This window comes from Akebia trifoliata, chromosome 8 (genome assembly GCF_017979445.1).
Source record: "Akebia trifoliata isolate Shusen 1 chromosome 8, ASM1797944v1, whole genome shotgun sequence".
Lineage (NCBI taxonomy): Eukaryota > Viridiplantae > Streptophyta > Magnoliopsida > Ranunculales > Lardizabalaceae > Akebia > Akebia trifoliata.
In genome coordinates, this window is record NC_141382.1 from 23,254,094 (window position 1) to 23,275,555 (window position 21,462).

The 21,462-nt window shown below is 34.8% G+C and overlaps 1 protein-coding gene across 3 annotated transcripts; it reads left to right on the top strand.

Annotated features, from left to right (window-relative positions):
* Positions 1-4,670: 4,670 nt before the first annotated feature.
* LOC147396400 (uncharacterized) lies at positions 4,671-21,118 on the top strand. 3 transcript variants are annotated; one of them, XM_086450464.1, is made up of 10 exons: positions 4,671-4,949; positions 5,583-5,647; positions 5,738-5,842; positions 7,413-7,489; positions 13,683-13,736; positions 19,047-19,307; positions 19,410-19,472; positions 19,948-20,016; positions 20,107-20,152; positions 20,843-21,118. In XM_086450464.1, the coding sequence occupies exons 2-10, from the start codon at positions 5,632-5,634 to the stop codon at positions 20,902-20,904; spliced, it is 753 nt and encodes a 250-aa protein (XP_086306590.1). In that variant the 5' UTR covers positions 4,671-4,949; positions 5,583-5,631; the 3' UTR covers positions 20,905-21,118. The 3 variants fall into 3 exon arrangements, with proteins under 3 accessions (XP_086306590.1, XP_086306589.1, XP_086306588.1); XM_086450463.1 differs by having other exon boundaries at positions 5,583-5,842; XM_086450462.1 differs by having other exon boundaries at positions 5,639-5,842.
* The last annotated feature ends 344 nt before the right edge of the window (positions 21,119-21,462 follow it).

Consider the following 21,462-nt stretch of genomic DNA (forward strand, 5'->3'; position numbering starts at 1 on the left):
CAATTTGAATCTTTCATTATTTAGGGGTCATCAAAAAGTGATCCTTAATTGGAAAAAAAATGCAATACCCAAAATCATCTACAATCAAGACAAAAAATAAATAAACAGAAAAAATAAATAAAATAAATCCAACTAAATAAAAAAAAAAACTAGATCATCTTGGCAATGCTCCCATACTTGGGGTTTTTCAAGTTTGATCCTCAATAGTCCCCAGCGGAGTCGCCACTGAAAGTACCCTCGATCCGCGGGGTGCGCGGATCCGCTTTTGACCCTTGAGGTTTGTGAGTCGCCACCTAGTTATTGTGGTCTAGGAACCAAACTGACTCTAAAATGGATAAAAACTAATCTACTACAGAAAATCTGAATCCGGGGATCATGTTACGGGGTTGGAAGGTGTTAGGCACCAACCCCGCCCGGCCATTGCCGGTCTCTACTTATCCCAAATAAATCTACATCGCTAATGGCAAACCTAGATTAAAAAAATAATAAAAAAAAAGCTTACCTTTGATCTGCAAAAGTGTTATTCCCTCAGATCTGGTGAAAACGGCTCCTTGTACCGTATTCCTTATTTCGTTCTATCTCCGGATCTGATTTCTGATCTCCGAGGTAAGGTATCTCCTTCTTGGATCTGGGTGTGCTTCGAATTTGTTGTGAATTTTTGGGATGTTTTAAAGAGGTTTTTGGGTGTTTTTTAGGCTAAAATCAGAGCAAGGGTGTTAGGTAAGGAGTTGAGGCTCCAAAATTAGGGTTTTGGAGAAGTTGTGGAGGCTTCTTCACCTACTTTTCCTAGGATTTTTTCTTTGATGCGAAAATAGGGTGTGGAGGCTCCTATTTATAAAGTTTTTGGAAGCATTAGGGTTTGATTAAGGTTTCTTTTAGAGTTTTAATTAGGATTTTGACTTTGGTCTCATGAGATGGACTTGATTACTTTAGATTAGGGTTTTGATTTAGGGTTTTGACCTTAGTCTTATGAGATTGACTTGATTAGTTTAGATTAGGGTTTTGATTTAGGGTTTTGACTTTAGTCTTATGAGATTGACTTTAACTTTAATACTTGACTCTAGTCTTCTTAATTGACTTTAATTTTGACTTTAGTCTTATTTGATTGACTTTAATATCTTGACTTTAGTCTTGCTTGATTGACTTTAAATTTTTGGAGAACCCCCCTCTATTATATCTTTGATTCTTTGGACCCCCAAATGGAGGGGTCCTTAAAGAAATATCTTGTGAACCCTCAACAATTTTTCTTGAAAGCTTGATTGATCAATTTTTTTGTTTAAATTTTATAATTAATTTTATTAATGTTTCACTTTACATTATTTAATGATTTATTTATTAATTTCGAAAATTTTAATTATTAAAATTGTGAAATTACCATTTTGCCCTCAGAGAGGATTTTTTACGTTTTAAGTCATTTTTCCATGTTCCAGGATGTTTTGGAATCAGTTTTTCATAAGGAATTCAATGGGAATGTTTGTTTTTGTCATTTATGAAGTTTTTGTATGAAATGGTCGTGAACTTTATGAGGGGTATTTTCGTAATTTTGTCAAATTTTGTGAAAATTGGCGAAGTGGTTTATTTGGTTTCGATTTGTTATTTTATGTGTTTGAGTGAGTTTTTCTAAGCGTAATGCAGGCTCTAGGGTTGTTTTGATGTTAGGGGTATTTTGGTAATTAAGTCATTTTTAGTGATTTTTATCGTGAAGCTTCTTTTTGATTTGCAAGATGATGATTTCTATGTTCTTGGGGTCGTATTTTCCTAGTGTAGCGTGGTTTCTAAGTTTTGTCAGTTCGAGATACCTCATCCGGATTTCTGAAACATATCTGGTAACAAAATAAAGCATTGGAATAGACATCCATCATTGGGAACCTTTGCGATCGGGTCGACGACTTGATTAATCAGGCGGATGCAAAAATGGGGTGTCTACACCACCATAGATTTCTCTAACTCCATCTAACATCTTTATTTGTAGCAATGTGACATAGACACGTGGAAACAACTCCACTTAACATCTTTATTTGAAGCAATGTGACATGGACACGTGGAACATAACAACTTATCCAAATGCACATAACAGATAGAGAAAGAGAAAGTCCATAGGGCTCTGTTGTCAAAGTACATTTTTGTGCTTTTTTAAAAGGGAGAGGGAGGCAGTTGTAAATTTGAAAGGGTTTATTTGTAAAAAATAGAATTTTACTTTCAATGTGGTTAAGTGTTGTCTAGATGTAAAAACAAATCTCGGTCATCAATGTGTCTAGATCCAACAAATCTCTTGTTCTGTCTCTTGCCATGTTTTCTCACATGTCCCTTGAAATATATTTATATAGGGAAGCATTCAAAGGCCCTAAAGAAAGCCAAACATTTTTCAAAATTAGGGTTAGAAGTTTTAGAATGGACTAATTTTTTGTGAGGATGATCTCTATGGTGAATAGATAATCCTCAACAAAAATCATCTCATTTCAAAACTTCTAACCCTAGTTTACAAGTTGAAGAATCGTGGACCATTCGATTTTTATAAACCACTTTTGATGGGGGTTAGAAGTTTCGGAATGGGCTAATGTTTGCTGAGGATGATCTCTTTGTTATGGAGATAATTCTCACAAAAAACCAGTTCATTCTGAAACTTATAACCTATACATTGAAAAAATGTTTGGCTATTTTTAAGGCCATTGAACGCCAAGGTTTGACTACCAACGCTAGAGAGCTAACACGGAGCCAACGATTTGTCTTAAATGGCTTACAAGTTTTATATTGAGCAGCTTTTTTGTGAGGATGATCTCAATCATGAGCAAATCATCATAAAGAAAAATTAGCCCAATCTAAACATTCTAACCTCATCAAAACTGATTAGAATTGTGGATTGTCGATTTTTTTACTAATAATTTGTAAACCACTTTTGATGGGTTGATTTTTTATCAAGATGATATCCTCACCCTAGAAAACATCATCACAAAAAATCAGCTTAATCCGAAACTTTTAAGACATATAGAATAAAATTTGATGTTGTCAAATGCCACTCACATATATATAAAATATAATAAAAATTGAGTTGGAACAATTGTGTGTGACATAAACGTCCAATCAATTACAGTTTTGTGAGAGAAAAATTCAACTAGGACAAACCTTCCTTTATCTATAATTTTGTGTGTTAAACCTTCCATCAAGCTATAGTGTCATGGGACCCAATTATTTTCTTTATTCTTCACCTCATCTAATTTTACTATATTTTTTCTTTTACCCTTTTAATCCACTTTATTATTTTTCATCTTTTACCCATTTAATCTCAATTTTTGTTATAACAATTTTGTGGGTTAAACCTTCCATAAGTTATAGTTTCGTAAGACTTACTTTATTTCATTTATTCATTACCTCCTATAATTTTACTATATTTTATCTTCTACCCCTTTAATCCACATTATTATTTTTCATTTTTTATTTTTTTTATCTCATTTTTTTAATAATACCCCTCAACCTCTATTTTTTTGCATTTTTACCCCTTTCACATGAAAGATGATACCCCCTATTCTAATTTTACTATATTTTATCTTTTCTCCTTTTAATCCACTTTATTATTTTTCATCTTTTACTGCTTTAATCTCAACTTTTTTTTAATAATATCCCTTCGATCAATTTATAGTTTATTCGGATCTACTTTGTTTCGTTGACTTTATTATAGTTCCTTTTTTGCCCCTTTAATCCACTCTATTATTTTTCATCTTTTACCTCTATAATCTAATTTTTTTTTATTATAACAATACCCTTTCAACTTTATTTTTTTTCACTTTTACCCCCATAACTCGAGAGAGGATGCTCATGCCGGATTTTACTATATTTTTTTCACTCTAGTATATATATAGGGTAGGGTTCAACAACCAAAGTTTGTGTTATATGGGCTAAAAGTTTTGGAATGGGCTGATTTTTTGAGATGGTGATCTCTATGGAAAGGAGATCATCCTCACAAAAAATCAATCCATTTTGAAACTTCTAACCAAATCAAAAGTAGTTTATTAACTAACGTTAAAAATAGACGGTCCACGATTCTTCACTAATAAATTAGAGTTAGAAATTTCAGAATTGACTGATTTTTTGTGAAGATGATCTTCCCACAATAGAGATCATGCTCACAAAAATAGCTTATTCCAAAACTTTTAGCTCATATAGGACAAAACACTTTGGCAATCGAACGTTGTCCATATATACACATAAGAGGTCGTTCAAGGGCCATATAATACAAAACCAAACATTGTGTCAAATTTTTTTTAATATATGGGTTCGAAGTTTTAGAATGGGTTCGTATCTGATTCAGATCTGACTCGGGGTCTAGGGACATCAACCCATAATCGATTAATTTTCTTATTCAAATATATTCCAAGGAACCGAACCCATTAAATTTAGATTTAGATCACTTGAAGTTCAGATAAAATTTGACCCATTTTATGCCCTAATAACACATTTAAACAACTTCAGCAGTTGTTTACAATTAGTATTAGGCTGATATAAAATCCTAAATCTAAAGAGAGAGACAGTTTCTATGGGCACTCGAACTTTTTACCCATTCTTTGTTATGGATCTTTTCTTTTTAATTGGGATGTAATAAGTAAAAGTTGGGTGTTAATAGCAGCTCTATTAAAGAAAAACGGTGGCATGCCAATAAGGGAGTTTCCAAGGCTACCAAGCGTCAAACTCGGACTCGTTTGAAACGGTGGAGAGCAAACACATAGGGAAGTTTGGGGACTTGGAGGGGCGGAGTAACTTAGGAGAGAGCGGATATTTCGAAGACAAAAAACTGCTTACTCAGACACCTCTACTCTTCTCGTCTTATAAATAATCTCTCAAACCAACTCATTGTCGTGATTTATCTTCCTCTCTCTATCTCTGCAATTCATTTCCTTCTTGGAAAATCGACCGCTCTTCAATGGAGTCTGCTGCAATTCTCCGCTCCTTTCATTGTAAGCCTCTCTCTCTGAACTATAATATTTCTTCGCTTTGTGGTTTGAGAATTGAGATTGCAACAGATCATTTGAGATGAATTAGTGGAAATGTATCTGTAATTTCCGTCTTTTTCGTTTAGATTTCATGTCCAGATCCAATGACCTCTGGTTCTATTTCTTATTTTCTATGGGGACTCTCTCTCTCCTAGACACACCGAGTCACTTTGCATTGGAATCTAATGACAAAATCCAATCTCAATTCTCAGAATATAAGGATTAGGATTGTATTGAAGGTTTCCTCAAGTTTAAAACTTTGGCAGACATCCAGTAGTTAGGAATTAAAATCTTGTCTCGATGCAATGCTTCAATCAAGAGAAGATCCCGAAACATTCAATGTTTCAGGGTCGATGTTTCTTATCCGTCTAGGCCAATTCCGATACTTATTGACCTATGCATTCTGATATTTTGAACCATAGGGATTATTGCGAGATCTTTTTTTTTTTTTTTCCTGCTAATTAGATTGTTTCATATCTGTATATGGACATCTCTCTAAAATCATAGCTTTCTTAAAAAAAAGGTTCTTTTATTTTGTTTTATACTAGAGTTACTTACCTTTGTTTTCATCTTTTTTTAATGCAACCTGGTATCCAGGATAAATGGAAGTTAATTGAATGGTTGAGTTCTTATATGTTACCGTCCAATGTCAGGTGCTTCAGGTACAATCACACATGCTCAACCTGTACTTGATAAGCGTGGTTTGGTTCCTATATCTAATGCTGCCTCAAATAAATCGCTATTCACTCCAGGTCTGGCAGTTGGTAGGATGCACATTTCATCTCCACTCGCGAGAAAAGGAACTTTCCTACCATGTATCAAGGCCTTGGAAAGTACATTTGCAGTGGCATCTGTTGGTGAGCATCATTCTACCTCTAATTATAATGTTACATGTGTTTCCTTCTAAGGATTTCTGTTAAGTATCAGTTATGATCTCCATTCTGATCTATCTTCTTGTTTTTGGCTAAGATTCGGTAATATCTTACGCAGAGGCATTGGGTGGTTCAATATTTAAAATATGATGAGGCAGTAATGCTTCACTTTTATTGAAGGCATTCTAATTTCTGTGCTGAGTGCAGATAATAATTTGAAAATCGAATGATTTTTCTGATTTCCGAAATCTGTGTTGTTATTTACTTATTGTTAGAAAACAAAAAGACTTCGACCATTTTTTCCATGTTTTATAACTTAGGTTTTAACCACCGAAAATAGTCCTAGTTTGTTATTACATTGATTCAGGTGTAGTTTATGAGTTCTTTATAGGCCTATTTCTAACAATGGTTGAAGCTTGAATCTACACCTTCCTCATCATCATCCTTTTTTTTTAATGTTAAATATTAAATATTAAATATTCAACTTAAAAAAACCTTAGAATTTTTGGATATTTATTTGGTAGTCTCCTTTAGCATGGGAGTAAATCATCTAATAGCAATCGCCTGCTAGTCCCTAGTGAGAATGATTGGTGTTCAATTAACTTGAGATGCGTATCCCTTAGTTCACTCTTTTGTGAATAAACTTTCACCTATATATATATACACACTAGAGTTTGCTAGTGCCTACAGGCTATGGCATGGGCATCCTCTTTGGGATTAAGGGGGTAAAAGTGAAAAAAATAAATTAAGGTAGGAGGTATTATTTAAAAAAATTGAGGTTAAAGGGGTAAAAGATGAAAAATAATAACGTGGGTTAAAGACTTGAAGGATTAAAAGAGTAAATATAGTAAAGTTAGACGGGATGAAGAGGATAGGCTATAAAGTGTGTCCCACAAAAACTGTAGTCGGATGAGATGTTTATCCTAGCTGGATGGAAGTTTGTCCCCCACAAAAGTGGTCCCTACGGTTGTATTTTACTATATATATGTAATCTAGGAGTTTCTCGTGTATATGACGGCACTCGTGCATGGGCATGTGCTTTTATTATGTTCATAAATTAATCTATCCTTGTCTGTGTGCACACGTGCGAAGAATCATGTTTCACAATCTAATTGTGTTGTGAGTTGTCCACATGGAGACCATGTTCACAAAATTTAGTTCCGTTTAGTGCATATACTGTTTGTATTTGTTTGTGTGTGTGTGTTTGCGTGCACGTGTTTGGGGTCACAAGGAGATCATGTTTAACAGTGCAGCCGTGCAATAAGTTGTCCACACCATGGAGACCACCTTCACAAAATTTAATTCCTTGACATTCCAATCTCATAAAAAATTGACCTAGATATGATAACTTTGGATCATCCTATAGATCAACTTTTCATATGGTTTATAATGTCGGAGTGACTGGTTTTTTATTATGATGATCATGATGACAAGGACAATTCAGCTGTGGAGTGTCCACATGACTCACATTAAATTGTTGTAAAATTCTCCTAATTCACAAATCTTTACCATTTTAATTGGAGTTCTTGCTAAAGCTTGGTGACAATGTCAATAGATTCTTCAGATATCAGCTCACAAGGACCATTGGAAAAGAAAAATCAGCGGAGGGCAACGTTCCCCAACGGATTTGAGGTGAGCTTATTCTTAATGGAATTCATCCAACTACCTTTTTTTTTTTTTTTCACATCTTTAACCAAATGGGTCTTTTGTTGCTATGTGATGATTGTGGCTTTTAATATAAATTTAAAATATATCATTGATTTTTATTTTTTCCATCTATTGTAAAATTTCAAGTTTCTAAAAAGCGAGTTTGTTGTTATTGTTCCGCACAATCCGTATGAAACCATGTATTAGTGATGGATTGCTATTTTCTACTTTGCATCCATTTTCCTAGGTTAGGTGCTACTTCTACACATGTAAGCCATTTGTGATTTTTCTATTTACTAACTGTTAGAGACCAAGAATCAATCCACAAGAGAAAAAGGAGAGAAGAAACAAGGAGAGGGAGAGGTCGAACTTAACTAAGTTCGACCCTTCCTCTTCTTCTTTATTTATATTATAAAAGCATGTGGGGCCCACTTACACTTAATTAAAGATGTGAGCCCACCCAATAAAAATATAACACTCCCCCTCAAACTAGAGCATACGTATCATAAATGTCCAGTTTGGAACAAAAATAAGAAAAAACATACACGAGATAAAGGTTTAGTAAGAAAATCAGCCAATTGATCACTAGACTTTCACTAGGGTGTGATAGTCTGTTTGCACATGATTAAATCCTGAACAAAGTGATAATCAGCTTCGATGTGCTTTGTGTGCTTATGAAATATATGGTTGCTAGTGATAAAGATGACCGCCTGGTTGTCACAATACACTTGAATAGGTAATGGAGCATCAACACCCATATCATGAAAAAGAGAATGAACCTACAACATCTCAGAAGTAGTGTGAGTTATTGCACGATACTCAACTTCAACACTGGAGTGGGCCACCACGTTTTGCATCTTACTATACCAAGTAACAAAATTTCCACCAACATATGTGCAATAACCAGAGGTGGACTGGTGATCAGAACGGCTCCCAACCTATTCAACATCAGAGTATGTAGAAATAATCAAGGAAGAGGAAGGACGGTACAAGAGACCCTTTTTAGGAGCACCCTTTAGATAACGCAAAATACAATAGGCAACTTCCTAATGAGGTTGTCAAGGGGGATGCATAAATTGATTAACCACTCCCACAACATACGTAATGTTAGGACGAGTAACTATAAGGTAGATGAGCTTGCCAACCGACTATCTGTACCTCCTAGTGTTCTAAAAAACTTCTTCCTATTCAGCATCAAGCTTGGCAGAAGGCTCCATTAGAGTATCAATTGGACGAGATCCCAGAGTGTCCGTCTCAGATAATAAGTCCAACACGTCCTTGTGTTGGTACTTAGTGAGACCTTCCTTGGAACGTGCAACTTCAATCCCAAGTAAGTAATAAAGAAGGTCTAAGTCCTTTGTGCGGAATTGAGTACCCAAATGAGCCTTCAACCGAGCAATACCCACAGATTCACTGTCAGTGACAATGATTTCATCTACATAGACAATAAGAATAATATTACTTGAGGTGGAATGAAGAGTAAATATATAATGATCAGAGGTAGAACGCTAAAACCCCTACTAAAGCACCATGGAGCTAAATTTGTCAAACCAAGCACACAGAGACTATTTCAACCCATACAATGCTTTCTTCAACCTACACTCCATATGTTTTTTCTCTTCAACAACGTAACCTGGGGGTTGATCGATATACACTTCCTCCTGTAAATCATCATGAATAAATGCATTTTTTTATATCTAGTTGGTATAGTGGTCACTTAGAATTTATCGCGACAAACAGAAGAACTCTAATGGAGTTGAGTTGAGCAACAGGTGAAAAAGTCTCACAATAATCGACACCATAAGTCTGAGTGTACCCTTTAGCCACCAATTGAGTCTTAAGTCGATCAATAGATCCATCTGGTTGATACTTCACTGTGTACACCCAATGACAAGTAACAATGATTTTCCCATAAGGAATAGGAGTATGTTCCCATGTTTGATTCTTGATAAAGTGAATTCATTTCATCATCCATAGCAACTTTCCATCCAGAAGAAGTTAGAGCCTGGCGATAAGAATGAGGGACAGAAACAGTGGACAACAAAAATGCAAAGGAGCAAAAAGTAGATGAAAGATGATCGAAGACACAAAATTTGAGATAAGATGCTTAGTGTAAGAACGAATTCCTTTTCGTAATTCAATAGGTATCATAGAGGATAAGGTAGTTGTGGGAGGTCCTTAGTAGAGTCGGGTGATGGTGTAGGAGTGTCCTCAAGAGAGTCAGGTGATGGTGTGGCTGTGACTAGACCATATGATACAATTGGGTGATGCTAAGAGTGCTGATAAACCTACAAATGTGGATGAGAGGTCATTAAAAGATGAACTGTAGGCAAAACTAACTCCCCTTGACGAGAAGAGTCGAGATCAGAATCAAACTGGTGATCTGAAGTAGAGAAAAAGGGAGTGGACTCAAAAAAGTAACATCAACACTATTATAATATTGATGTCCTACAATATCATAACAACATTAGCCCTTTCGAGTTCTATAGGATCCCAAGAAGACACACTTAACAACACGAGGAGACAACTTATCAAGGCCTGTCCCAAGAATGTGGACAAAGGAAACACCCAAAGACATGCGGTTCAATAAGGAAGGGCTTAGCATTAGGGTATAACAAGGAAAAAAATGTTTGACTACCCAAGACAGGTGTAGGAACCCGATTAATAAGTTAACAAGCAATAAGAACTGCATCTTCCTAATAAGGTTTAGGAACGTTCATGTTAAACAATAAGGTGCGAGTGACATTCAAAAGATGATGAAACTTAAGCTCGGTAATACCATTCTGTTGGGAAGTGTGTGGACAAGTAGTCTAATGGATAATACTATGGTCTTTGCAGAAATCAGACATACAATTTTGGATATATTCAAGCGCATTGTCAGAACAGAAAAATTTAATTGTTCAAATTGAACAAATATTTCATTATAAAATGTTAAAAAGATTTTTGGTAATTTAGAACGATCCTTCATTAAAAATAGTCAAGTCAGTCGAGAATAATCATCCATAAAAACGATAATAAGAAATATCAAAAGAACTCTTTATCCTTGCAGGACCCCAAATGTTTGAATGGACTACATCAAAAGTGAATCAACTGAAGACCCTAAACTAAGGGGAAACTAATATGATGTGCTTGCTTAACTAATAAGCCTCACATTCCACAGTTGAAATAGGACTCAACGTGGGAACAACTTGATGCAACTTCTGCAATGATGGGTGACCCAAGCGATAATGCTACTGTAGAGGAGAGATTGCGACACTCAAAGAAGGAATTGGTTCATCATGGTCTAGAAAGCAGGAATTGGCTCATTATGGCTCATTATGCCCTAAACCAATCACTTTTTTGTCTCGAGGTCTTGAAAAACACAAGAGATAGGAGAAGAAGTTACAGTATAGTGCAGTGATTTTGTTAGCCGACTCACAGAAAGAAGATTAGATGGAAACTCAGGAACAAATAAGCTAGAAATTAATGTCATGGAATTGGTGGGATAAAGATCACCAATTCCAAGCTTCGGTCGAGAAGAGCCATCAGCTAAGACAATATGAGATTTAGAGGAGCAGAAATTAGAAAAGATTTGAGGAGTTACCAAACATGTGAGCACTAGCTCCAGAATCAATAACGCAAGATGAAAGGTATTGAGTAGCTATACAAGCAAATTTACCTATATTGGCCATGGTTGTGGTGGGAGTAAATGAAGGAGAGGGTAGACTTGATGACTTTTGGAGGATTTGATTGAGTTGAACAATAATGTTGTACTGAGATTCAAGATTGGTAACCATGGTCTTAGGAGCAGAGGGTTGAGTAACAAAGGCTAAAGACATATCAACAAATGGTTGGTGGGCATAATCAGGATGTCCACATTTGTCACAACAATAATCCTCTGTATGCCTAGTCTTTCCACAATAGTTGCACTTCCAACTAAATCTATTAGTACCACGGCCAGAGCCACCACCACCACTTCGACCACCCCGATTACCACCCATGGGAACCTAAGCATCTATAGGAATAGCCATCAATGCGCACTAAGAGGCAAGTCGAGAAGCTACTCAACAATCAAGAACAACCAACATCAATAAATCACAAAAAATAGCACCTTTGCTAAAAGCTGGAGAACGAAGAAATCTAACAAAAATATACCGTAACACATCGGAGAGAAAAAACACTGTCAAAGTAGTAGCAATAGGTGTAGAAAACACCTATGAGAGGGGTGGCAATAGTAGATGACAAACCGAGGTTGTGATTTTTGAGAAAAAAATGGCCAAAAAACAACCTAAACACTGCCAAATGCAGGAAATCTGCCTGTAAAACTCCCAAAACTGATCACGAAATCCCCAAAAACAACCACAATGACTTACAACCACCAACAAGGTCTTAGATACACATCTAGGGTTTCACTTGTAACTCAACTAAGGATTAAAACTTTTTTTTTGTGTGCAGAATACTATTCACAGTACGGTTCATACAACGCTGTTCACACGACACTATTCACGAGCATTGTTCATTGAATACTATTCACAGATTTGTTCTAAAATTGAATTTTGGGGCTTCAAAATTACAACACGGGCTTTACAATCATAGACAAACCATAAACAAATTAGAAAGTACACCCTCGATACACATCTAGGTGTAAAAAACTACAAACAAAGACCCTTAAGTCGTGTTTTGTACCAAGGCCTTAGGGTGTGAACAACCCGGATGAAAAAGAGAAGAAAAATAAAAGAGGGGAGAAGAATGGATTTATCTAAGAGTAGAGATGCTCTGATACCATGTCAGAGATGAAGAATCAATTTATAAGAGAAAAAGGATAGAAGAAACAAGGAGAGGAGGAGAGGAGAGAGCGTCAAACTTGAATGGTTTGATGATGCAGGACGATGAGAGGAAATAAGAAAATGAAATTTGATTTAGGCTAAATAGGGGATTCAGGATTAAGGATTTTGGCGACAATTGCAAAACGTTTCTATTTATAACATTTTGAAATTGCAAGGAAGGTTGAGGGTATTTGAATAGGGGATTTAGGATATTTGGGTATTGGGTAGATTTGGTTTAGGAGATTAATGAAGTAAGGAGGGTTAAAGAAAGTGGGGAAGGATTAAAGGGTATTACAAAATGGGGTTTGTAGGTTTCAAAAATCAAGAAAGTAAATTAAAATCAAGCAAACAAACAAAAGAATAGAAAAGAAAAATACATATTAAAAGAAAAAAGAGATAAATGGATAGCAAGATAGAACCTTAGAATCACACCAAGACTGGTGGAGAACTCACTTCACTCCATTAAAAAAACTCATTCTTTTGATCAAATCTTCATTATCATTCCTTAATAAACCCTAATTCCTTGACATTAACTTAATTTTTGTAAATAAATCAAGAATCCTAGTCAAACTAAAATACCAAATAAATAAACCTAATTTTCATAACTTTCTCTCCTAATTTTCAACCCTAATAGACTTAAATAAAATGCAAAGTAAAGTTAATAAACTGCCCCTAAATATTATACTCAGACTATGGGCCAATAAAACATCAAAATAAGCCCAAAAAATATAAAATTAAAGTTCTAAAATAAAAATTTAAATAAAAACTAAAATCTACTCTTTAAGATTTGAAGTCCCTATTAATTCTCCTTGATTAAGAAGATTTCGTCAATTCTCATCATTGGTTGTATTCTGCATTATTTGACCCCTCTTCTTCTCTATTTATATTATAAAAGCATGTGGGACCCACTTACACTTAATTAAAGACGTGGGCCCATCCAATAAGAAAATAACTCTACACTAACCTTATAAATTTCCATTGGAGTAATATCTTGACACATATGCGTTGGAAGCATATGGAAAATATATCTGGAGATGGATCATTGGCTCACGTTTTAATACTAAACATTTATTTTCTTTAATGTGACATTTGATTGTGATTTTTTATTTTTATGAGCATCTCATGGTTGGTATCTTAGTCACGTCTTGGGGCATTTTCCTCATATGTGAATGCTTCAACCCAATTTTGAAATGGGTATTCTTCATATTGTATTATGTCCATAATTCTTTATTTCTTACTGGGGTTTTGTATCATTATAATGTTAGAGAATTTATATTTATTTGTGGATCGAATTAACTTGATCATCACATTATATTCTTATTTAATATTGAAGTGAACATTTTTCCATGCCTGTATCTGTTGTTCCATTACAGGAATTGATCCTTGAAGTCTGTGACGAAACAGATGTGGCTGAACTAAAAGTTAAGGTAAGCTTGTGATCCTTGAAGGTGGGTTTGTGTTCTTAAGAAAAATAAGGTCCTAAGAAAACTGAATCACATGGGAACTTCTGAATCTTGTCTGTCACCTTCATCTACACCAAGGTAGTTTTGGGTAAAATTGTACTTACAATTTTTTATATAGTTAGCCACATTTAGTCATTTTTTACGTTAGGCATTTCCCTATTTCACAAGTTATTTGGTATTCTTCAACATTCATTTTGGTCTTCCTCTCAAGAAAATTTCATCATTTCGTTTGAAGTGAATGCAAAAGGCATATGCTTTAACTGTTTTTTTTTTGTTGCTTTTTACCCCTTATTTTAAGAACTATATACACACTCTCATCTATCAATAACCTTGTCTCTCCCAACTATTTTACATTTTTCATTGTTTTTTTTTAAACTTATACTTCAAACAAACAATGTACATCTCCTTCCTCTTCTTGTTGCCGGTCTTTTTTTTTTCCCTTCAATTTTTTTTCTTTGTTGCTGTTGGTCTGTAATATAATTAGAGCATTTTTAAACATAAAAGTTGTTGAATTGATTTAATTTATAAACAAAATTTTGTTGCATTTAGTTTTATGTAGATAAAGTTTTTGAAAGAAAATAGTTAGTTATATTCTTGCAATAAAGTATAAAATATATATTTTCTACAGAAATAAGCAATTATTCAAATATAAATTGTTTCTTTTAATATTAATTATTTGTATGAAAAGGATATTAATATAAAATTGATAATAATTGTTTCTTTACACCCTAATTTTTCTGGTTTTTGAATATGAATTATTTAATTAATTTATATGATTTATTTCCTTATTTAAAAATTCCACTTGCGCGAGCCTTGTGCTTTACGCGTTGAGGCACTAGCAAGGCGAGTGACTACCCTTACTCGACGCCTTAAAACAATGATTCCACCAATCTACCATTCTCTTATGGAAATTGGGACTTGAAGCCATATGCTTTCAAATATGAAAGGCAATGGAAGAAGAGACACTTTGCATGGTCTAAAAGCATTAGAACGTGATCTAAATCTTGTTGCAAATTTCCACATAGAAAACATTAGGGAAGTTCTTTTTGAGCTATCTGAAATCAACGACATGCAAAGAGTAGGATTCTCTCGATTATGAGACCTAATGGACTTAACTCATCCTTGTGGAAGGTCCATCAGAAGGCTCCTATCCGCAAAACCTCCAATATTTCTCATGTTTCTAGTGATTATGTTGCCCCCTTCTTCTCAAAAGAAAGCCTGATAACAAAACGTAGGCACAAAATTAACTACCCAAAGGGTCATAAGCTACTACGAGCAACAAAGAGAACATTTTGACCGCATGTTAACGCAGTTGACAAGGAGAAGGGTCCAATTAAAACATTCTCGATATTGAAATCCTTTAAATCTCATCTAATGACAATTCCCTATCAATCACAAGGACATGATCTCATCACCAAAAATTTCTTCATCATAACTGATTCAGTTTGAAGTAAACTACCCTAGTATGATAATGTTAGACCAAAACAATTAATTGCTGAAATAATAATTAAGGATATTAGGATCTGAAACTACCACAAATTTAGAAACAACTAACAAATAGTCGGTGAATAGTTGTAGGTCTAGTGTAATTTTGCAGTGCTACTCCCCAAATATTAAATTAATTGAATCTTAAAAGGATTTATAACTTCTAACTAGCATAAGGTATTAATCTAGTATTAAGGGGAAAGCTTAGGATGGTCAAGGTCTAAAGATGTAATCAATATATATCAATTTTGGTTATTTTGGACAATAAAACTCTTTTTTATCTCTAAAGAAAAATTCCAGCAGTACTTGCAATTAAAATAAGATAAAGGAGGTGTAGGACTTATGTAGTAGGGGTGTAGGTTTATGGGTTAATGTTGGGATATTTTTTGAAAGGTTTAAGAGGTTGGACAGGGGTTCTGGTGATGATTCCTACCTCTGAAACCAATTTCAACTGGGTAAAAATCAAAATAGATTAGGATTAGGGCTAATAAAGGGTTAAAATTTTGGTTTTACTAAGTCTGATTAGTTTCTTGAGATGAAAGAGGGCTTGGCTAGCAGGGGCGAAGCCAGGATTTTCTTGTAGGGGGCAAACAATAGTTGATTGATATTGTCAATAATTATTTTACCCCACTTTTTATTAGTAAATTCAACAAAAAGAAGAGAAAATATGTAAATTATATCTCATAAATAAGGTACCATCGAGAAGGGAATTGAAGACTCCAATCAACAAAAAATACACAATGATTTTTTTTTTTTCAAAAGATCATTTCTTACTTTGTTATTTCCATTACAGAATTCTTTTATAATTGTCATTGACGGATTTTCATGTTTTGAAAGCGTTCCATAATCGCCTCATTGTCAATATTATTAATAATGTCTTTCTCAATGTATATACTCAAATACTTATTTATGCACTCATCTCTTGTATTTTAGACAACCTTACTATGTCCGCTCTTTTTGCATTATTTTATAATGCAAAAAATCCTTTCTACCCAAAACTTCATCTTTTCTACTTCTTCAAAATACAATCTTGTTCTTGATATCTGAATGTTGAAGGAGGTAGAATCTTAAGAATGAAGACCATTTCAACCTTAAATTCCATCCTTTTCAACCAATTAAACTCTAGGGTAGACTATTATTAATCTATCCAACCTCTTCTTCAACCCAGCGACTTTAATTTCGTGTAGAAATCCATAATTTTTCTATGCTAAAATCCATCCTCATTGACGAAAAATTCTTTCTTTTTTGTGAGGTCTATAGGTTGAAAAGATGAAATTGTAAGGTTGAAAAAGTGGTATTAAACAAGTTGTAGATGACTGGTTTTGAGAGAGAACATGAAGGTGGGGGTATTTGGGTCATTTAAATTAGTTCTTAGAGAAGACCTAGGTCAAGGAGTGCATATCATCAATTTTAAAACCCAAGGGGTCTCTCTAATATTGATCAAAGTCTCGGGAGGGGCATGTAATCAGTTTGAAAATCCAAGGGTTATCTCTAATATTGATCAAAATTGAGAGGAGCATGGGAACTAGGGCATCTTTAACATTGACCATTGATTGAATTCATGGGTATTCTCTAATATTCACCAAAACATTGGAAGGAAGTAAAGAAATGATCTGAAAAAATTGAGGGTGAGGGAGGGGGCAATTGCCCCTCTCGCCCCCCTCTGGCTCTACCCTTGTTGACCAGGGTATAGGGGCAGCAACTCCAAATGTAGTATTTTACGCAAAAATCCAATGATTAGATCTAGTGTTTTGTGTGTGTGTGTGTGTGTGTGTGTGGATTGGTTCGACTTGTGTTTGTAGGTAGATCTGACAGTTTTAAATCAACGAATACAGAAATAAGAAGAGAAAAGAAGACACCTTTACCCAGTGAAAGAGGTGGATACAGAAACTAGATGGTACCTTGGTTTCACACCAAGAATGGGCACATATCATGAGCCAAATCTGGGGAAAACTGATAAGATCTTTGTTTCCTTTATTAACATCCATTATCATTAGAGAAAATTTATAGGAAAGAAGCTTTTTATAATAACTCAAATCATAATCTAACTACAAATAACATAAAAGAATCAAATTACTCCTGCTGGTTCCAAAACATGTTTTTAATAATAATAAAGTGGCGCCCACTTTATTAAAGTGAGTGGTCCATCCACTAATAAACAAAAAACATAAATAAGGCCCACTAAACAGAAAAAAGAAAGTCCAATACTCATAAAACACCAAAAAAAAAAAAAAAAAAAAGAAAAAAGAAAAAAACTCTAGTAAACACCAAACTAACTAGTTTGACACTAATGCAACAAAAAATCCTCCATCTGAAGTGTTAATGGTCTCCTCCTCTTTTGGTAAACTCTTTATGGCTTCATGATGTCCTCATCAATAACTCTTCAATCGCATGATCCTCCACCTTCTCAAGTTTAATTTCTTGCAAAATTACCACATTCATTTACCTTTTCTGATCATATTCTTGACCTCCTCACTCCTTGCCCTACCTGCTAACGTTCCTCAATATTATTTTAATATTCATTATGGACAACTTTCTTCCTCCTCTATTGCTCCTATCTACTGATATCTTGCTATTTTTTAAGTGATATCATATGTTGCTGACCCCAATAAATGGAGAAATAGGATTCATGTTGTTGACCACCCCAATCACTAGGGCAAGGTGAACCAGGTTTAAACTCTCGTATCGCTCTATTGTTTTGAATTTTGGAATAACGTAAAGGAACTAGACAAACTCGAAACATTTCCAAACATTCACTTTAAATCATAGTTACAAAAAACAGCATTTAAAACACATCTTGTACCTCTGGCAATTAAAACGATTAAAAGCACGACTTTTTGGAAAAGTTATGTTTTTAATGTTTTAAACTAGTATTTTTTTCCGTGTTTCTTCAAAAAAACCAGATTGTAGTTTCGAAACAGAACGAAACTTTGAACCATCAATTGATGTGGTTACAGTACAGTAGGCCCATAAACTCCCTAGAAAGTTTCGGGGTTTGTTTTTCTTCCTTTGTCTGAATGTCATCCATATGGCCTTTGGTAAGGCTCTGGGTCCTGCCCAAATTCCAACTACCCACCTTAGAATCTGGTCCAATCCCTTGTTTGATGGACATTATGCTGCTCGCTTAAATCTCTTTTCTTCTTTATTGATGGGCTCCATCAACACAACCAAAATATCTTCCTCCTTTTAGCTTGATTTCTTGTTCCCAATAAATGTCATCATCCACAATGATAATGAAGGGGCCTCTGTGGCTGTGGTAAAGTCTAGACTATGTAAGCTATACGTTGTCATGCAAATTTCTTCAGTACCATATGATTAAATTCTCTTCATCTCAAGTGAGGTTGGGATCTGCTTGGTTCACCGAGTACTACAACTAAGGCTTGTCAGGCAGAGCATGTACCTCACCTAGAGTTTTACTTGGAGTACGATAGTTTCCTGGGCATCATGAAGTTACTTGGATTCCTGCCCCTGATTTTTGGGATAAAGCTTTGATGATGATTATCGTGATCATGAAGTTACTATGTTGTGCACTGAATCGAGAGAACTTGTAGATTTTTAAGACTTGTGTGCAATAGTTCAATATTCCTGTTAGTGACCATTGGGCAGCCAACTCTTTACTAAATTTAAATAAACTCAGTATTCTTCTTCTTCTTATTATTATTATAATAAAATGTCTGATTGCTTCTTTCTGTACTTCTCTATTCACTTCTGCTTCATTTGTTTCAGTTCTTTGACAAATAAAAACAAATCAACTTTATGTGAACTAATCATTTATTTATTTTTGAACAGGTTGGAGACTTTGAAATGAATCTGAGACGGAGCATGGGAGCCACAAAAGTGGAAACATCTATGGTTTCACCTTCAACACTACCACCGGTTCCAAGCAAGCCAACAATTGAATCAGTGCCTGCACCGCCACCAAAGTTGCTGTCAAAACCCTCTCCAGAGACCACTGGTCCTTTTGAAAATGTCAATTTGGCAAAGTCATCGAGGCTAGTGGCTTTAGAAGCTTCTGGAGCAAATGGATACGTTTTAGTTTCGTCTCCAAGGGTATGAGTCCGTCTTCTCATGATACCTTTCGTTTCAAATATTATCTTGAACTTGTGCCAGTCTTTTCATCTCCTCCTTAGTCCTTATTCCCATTTTTGCTAGGTTGGCTCATTTCGTAGGGGAAGAACAGTGAAAGGAAAGAGGCAACCTCCTATATGTAAAGAGGTAACATTAGATTTACTTTTCGTGCCTATAATTTATCCTTGGGAGAAATTGTCTATTGATTTAGACTCTGAAAATTGTTTTCAAACTGTACTACTTTGTTTGTTGCAATCAAGGGCTGATTGCAGGTGAAATTATTACTCTGCTAGTGAAGTGAAAATCAAGCACATAGACTGTAAGGATAATTTATAAACTGTATGAACACACTAGCACCACATATGCGGTTGAGTGGAGTATTTGTAGATTGAATTTTTTTACAATCATTCAATCAGATGATATTTGGTGAAGGATCGTCTAGGTTGGACCATCAAGTGTGTTTCATACTTCCCTGCAGATTGTAGATCACTAATACACTCTATGACTACAGTTGTCTTAGATTGTTCTAATTGTTAAATTGCTCTGTCTGATGATGATGATGGCTTCTGAACACCTTGACAACTTACACAATTCTCAAAATTTGATTCCTCCAAATAAACAGGGTGATGTAATCAAAGAAGGGCAGGTAATAGGCTATTTGGACCAGTTTGGCAGTGAGCTTCCTGTGAAGGTAAGATCTCTCTCTATTTTCCATCCTTGAAGTTGCACCTCTACTTGACAATATGCACTTCTTACTCCAATTCTTCTTATTATCGAGTAGTCGGATGTGACTGGAGAAGTCTTGAAGCTGCTATACAATGATGGAGGTAAGATTTTTATTTTTATCACCTTAACTAGTAGTGTCAGATTTATTTATTTATTTTTCTTATATTTTAATTCACGAGAAATCTAAACCGACTCTTACAGAGCATAATTATGATCTATGGACAACATAACATAACCATATATATATATGTGGATCCAAGTTACACTACACAATAGGTTCAACCTGTTCTACTCCCAAAAGCAAATATCTATATATATATATGTGGATCCAAGTTACACTACAAAATAGGTTCAACCTGTTCTACTCCCAAAAGCAACACATTTGGATGCTTATATATATATATATGTGGATCCAAGTTACACTATACTATAGGTTCAACTTGTTCTACTCCCAAAAGCAACACATTTGGATGCTAAGCATTCAATCCATTAGTAGTTTGAAAAACATATGGAGAATGGTCTAGAAGTCTTCTCAAATTGTTTGATCACCTATGGACCACTCCATCAAATGCATGTTCTACTGGGATTGCTTTTTTCCAGAGAATATTTTACCTCTGCTGGAGAGCCAAATGTTTTTTCATACTTACGAAGTAAAATGCAGTTTCCAGGGGAAAGAGGTAAAAAATGTTCTATCAAGAAAAATGAACATACATGAGAAGTTGAGAGAAAACCATTTCAGCACTTGAGTCAAAACAAGTCTTATTATCTACTCTTCATTGTGCTATTTACAGAAGCAGTTGGCTATGGAGATCCTCTCATCGCTGTCCTACCATCGTTTCATGGTATTCAGTAATTTCATCTTATTGAAAGAGCTCCCAGGCCACAGGATTCTCAATTTATTTTTTTACTTTCTTGGCTTCAATTTGATTAGGAACAGAGTTGTAGTAATTGCAGTTACAGATATTGCTTCCTTGCATTTATCTGATAAATTTAGCAAAGAAGCAGTCCAGCTCTAAATTATTAGAGAGACGAATAAATGAAGAATGCATTATGACTATTATTATTTAGTTTAGAGAAGCCCATAATTGATATCCCAATGCAATCTGAGATCACATTATACATGATTTTAATTTTTCCTTGATCTCAAAGTTTCCCTATTAAGCTGAAAGATTATACCTCTGATTCAATAACAAGTAATGTTGTCCATTCAATCCTTGTGATAAACTAAAACCTCGTTCATACTTGAAACTAGGGGGTTGAACTATGTTTTTAAAGAAATCACATACTAATTGAACCTTAATTAATTTTTTGCTTCCATATCTCCCTTTTACTTCAAATTTATTTTAAAATGTAATTTGAAAATGGAGGCTTCTGTTATGCATTCAACTCGAGTGATGTAAAACCAGCTTGT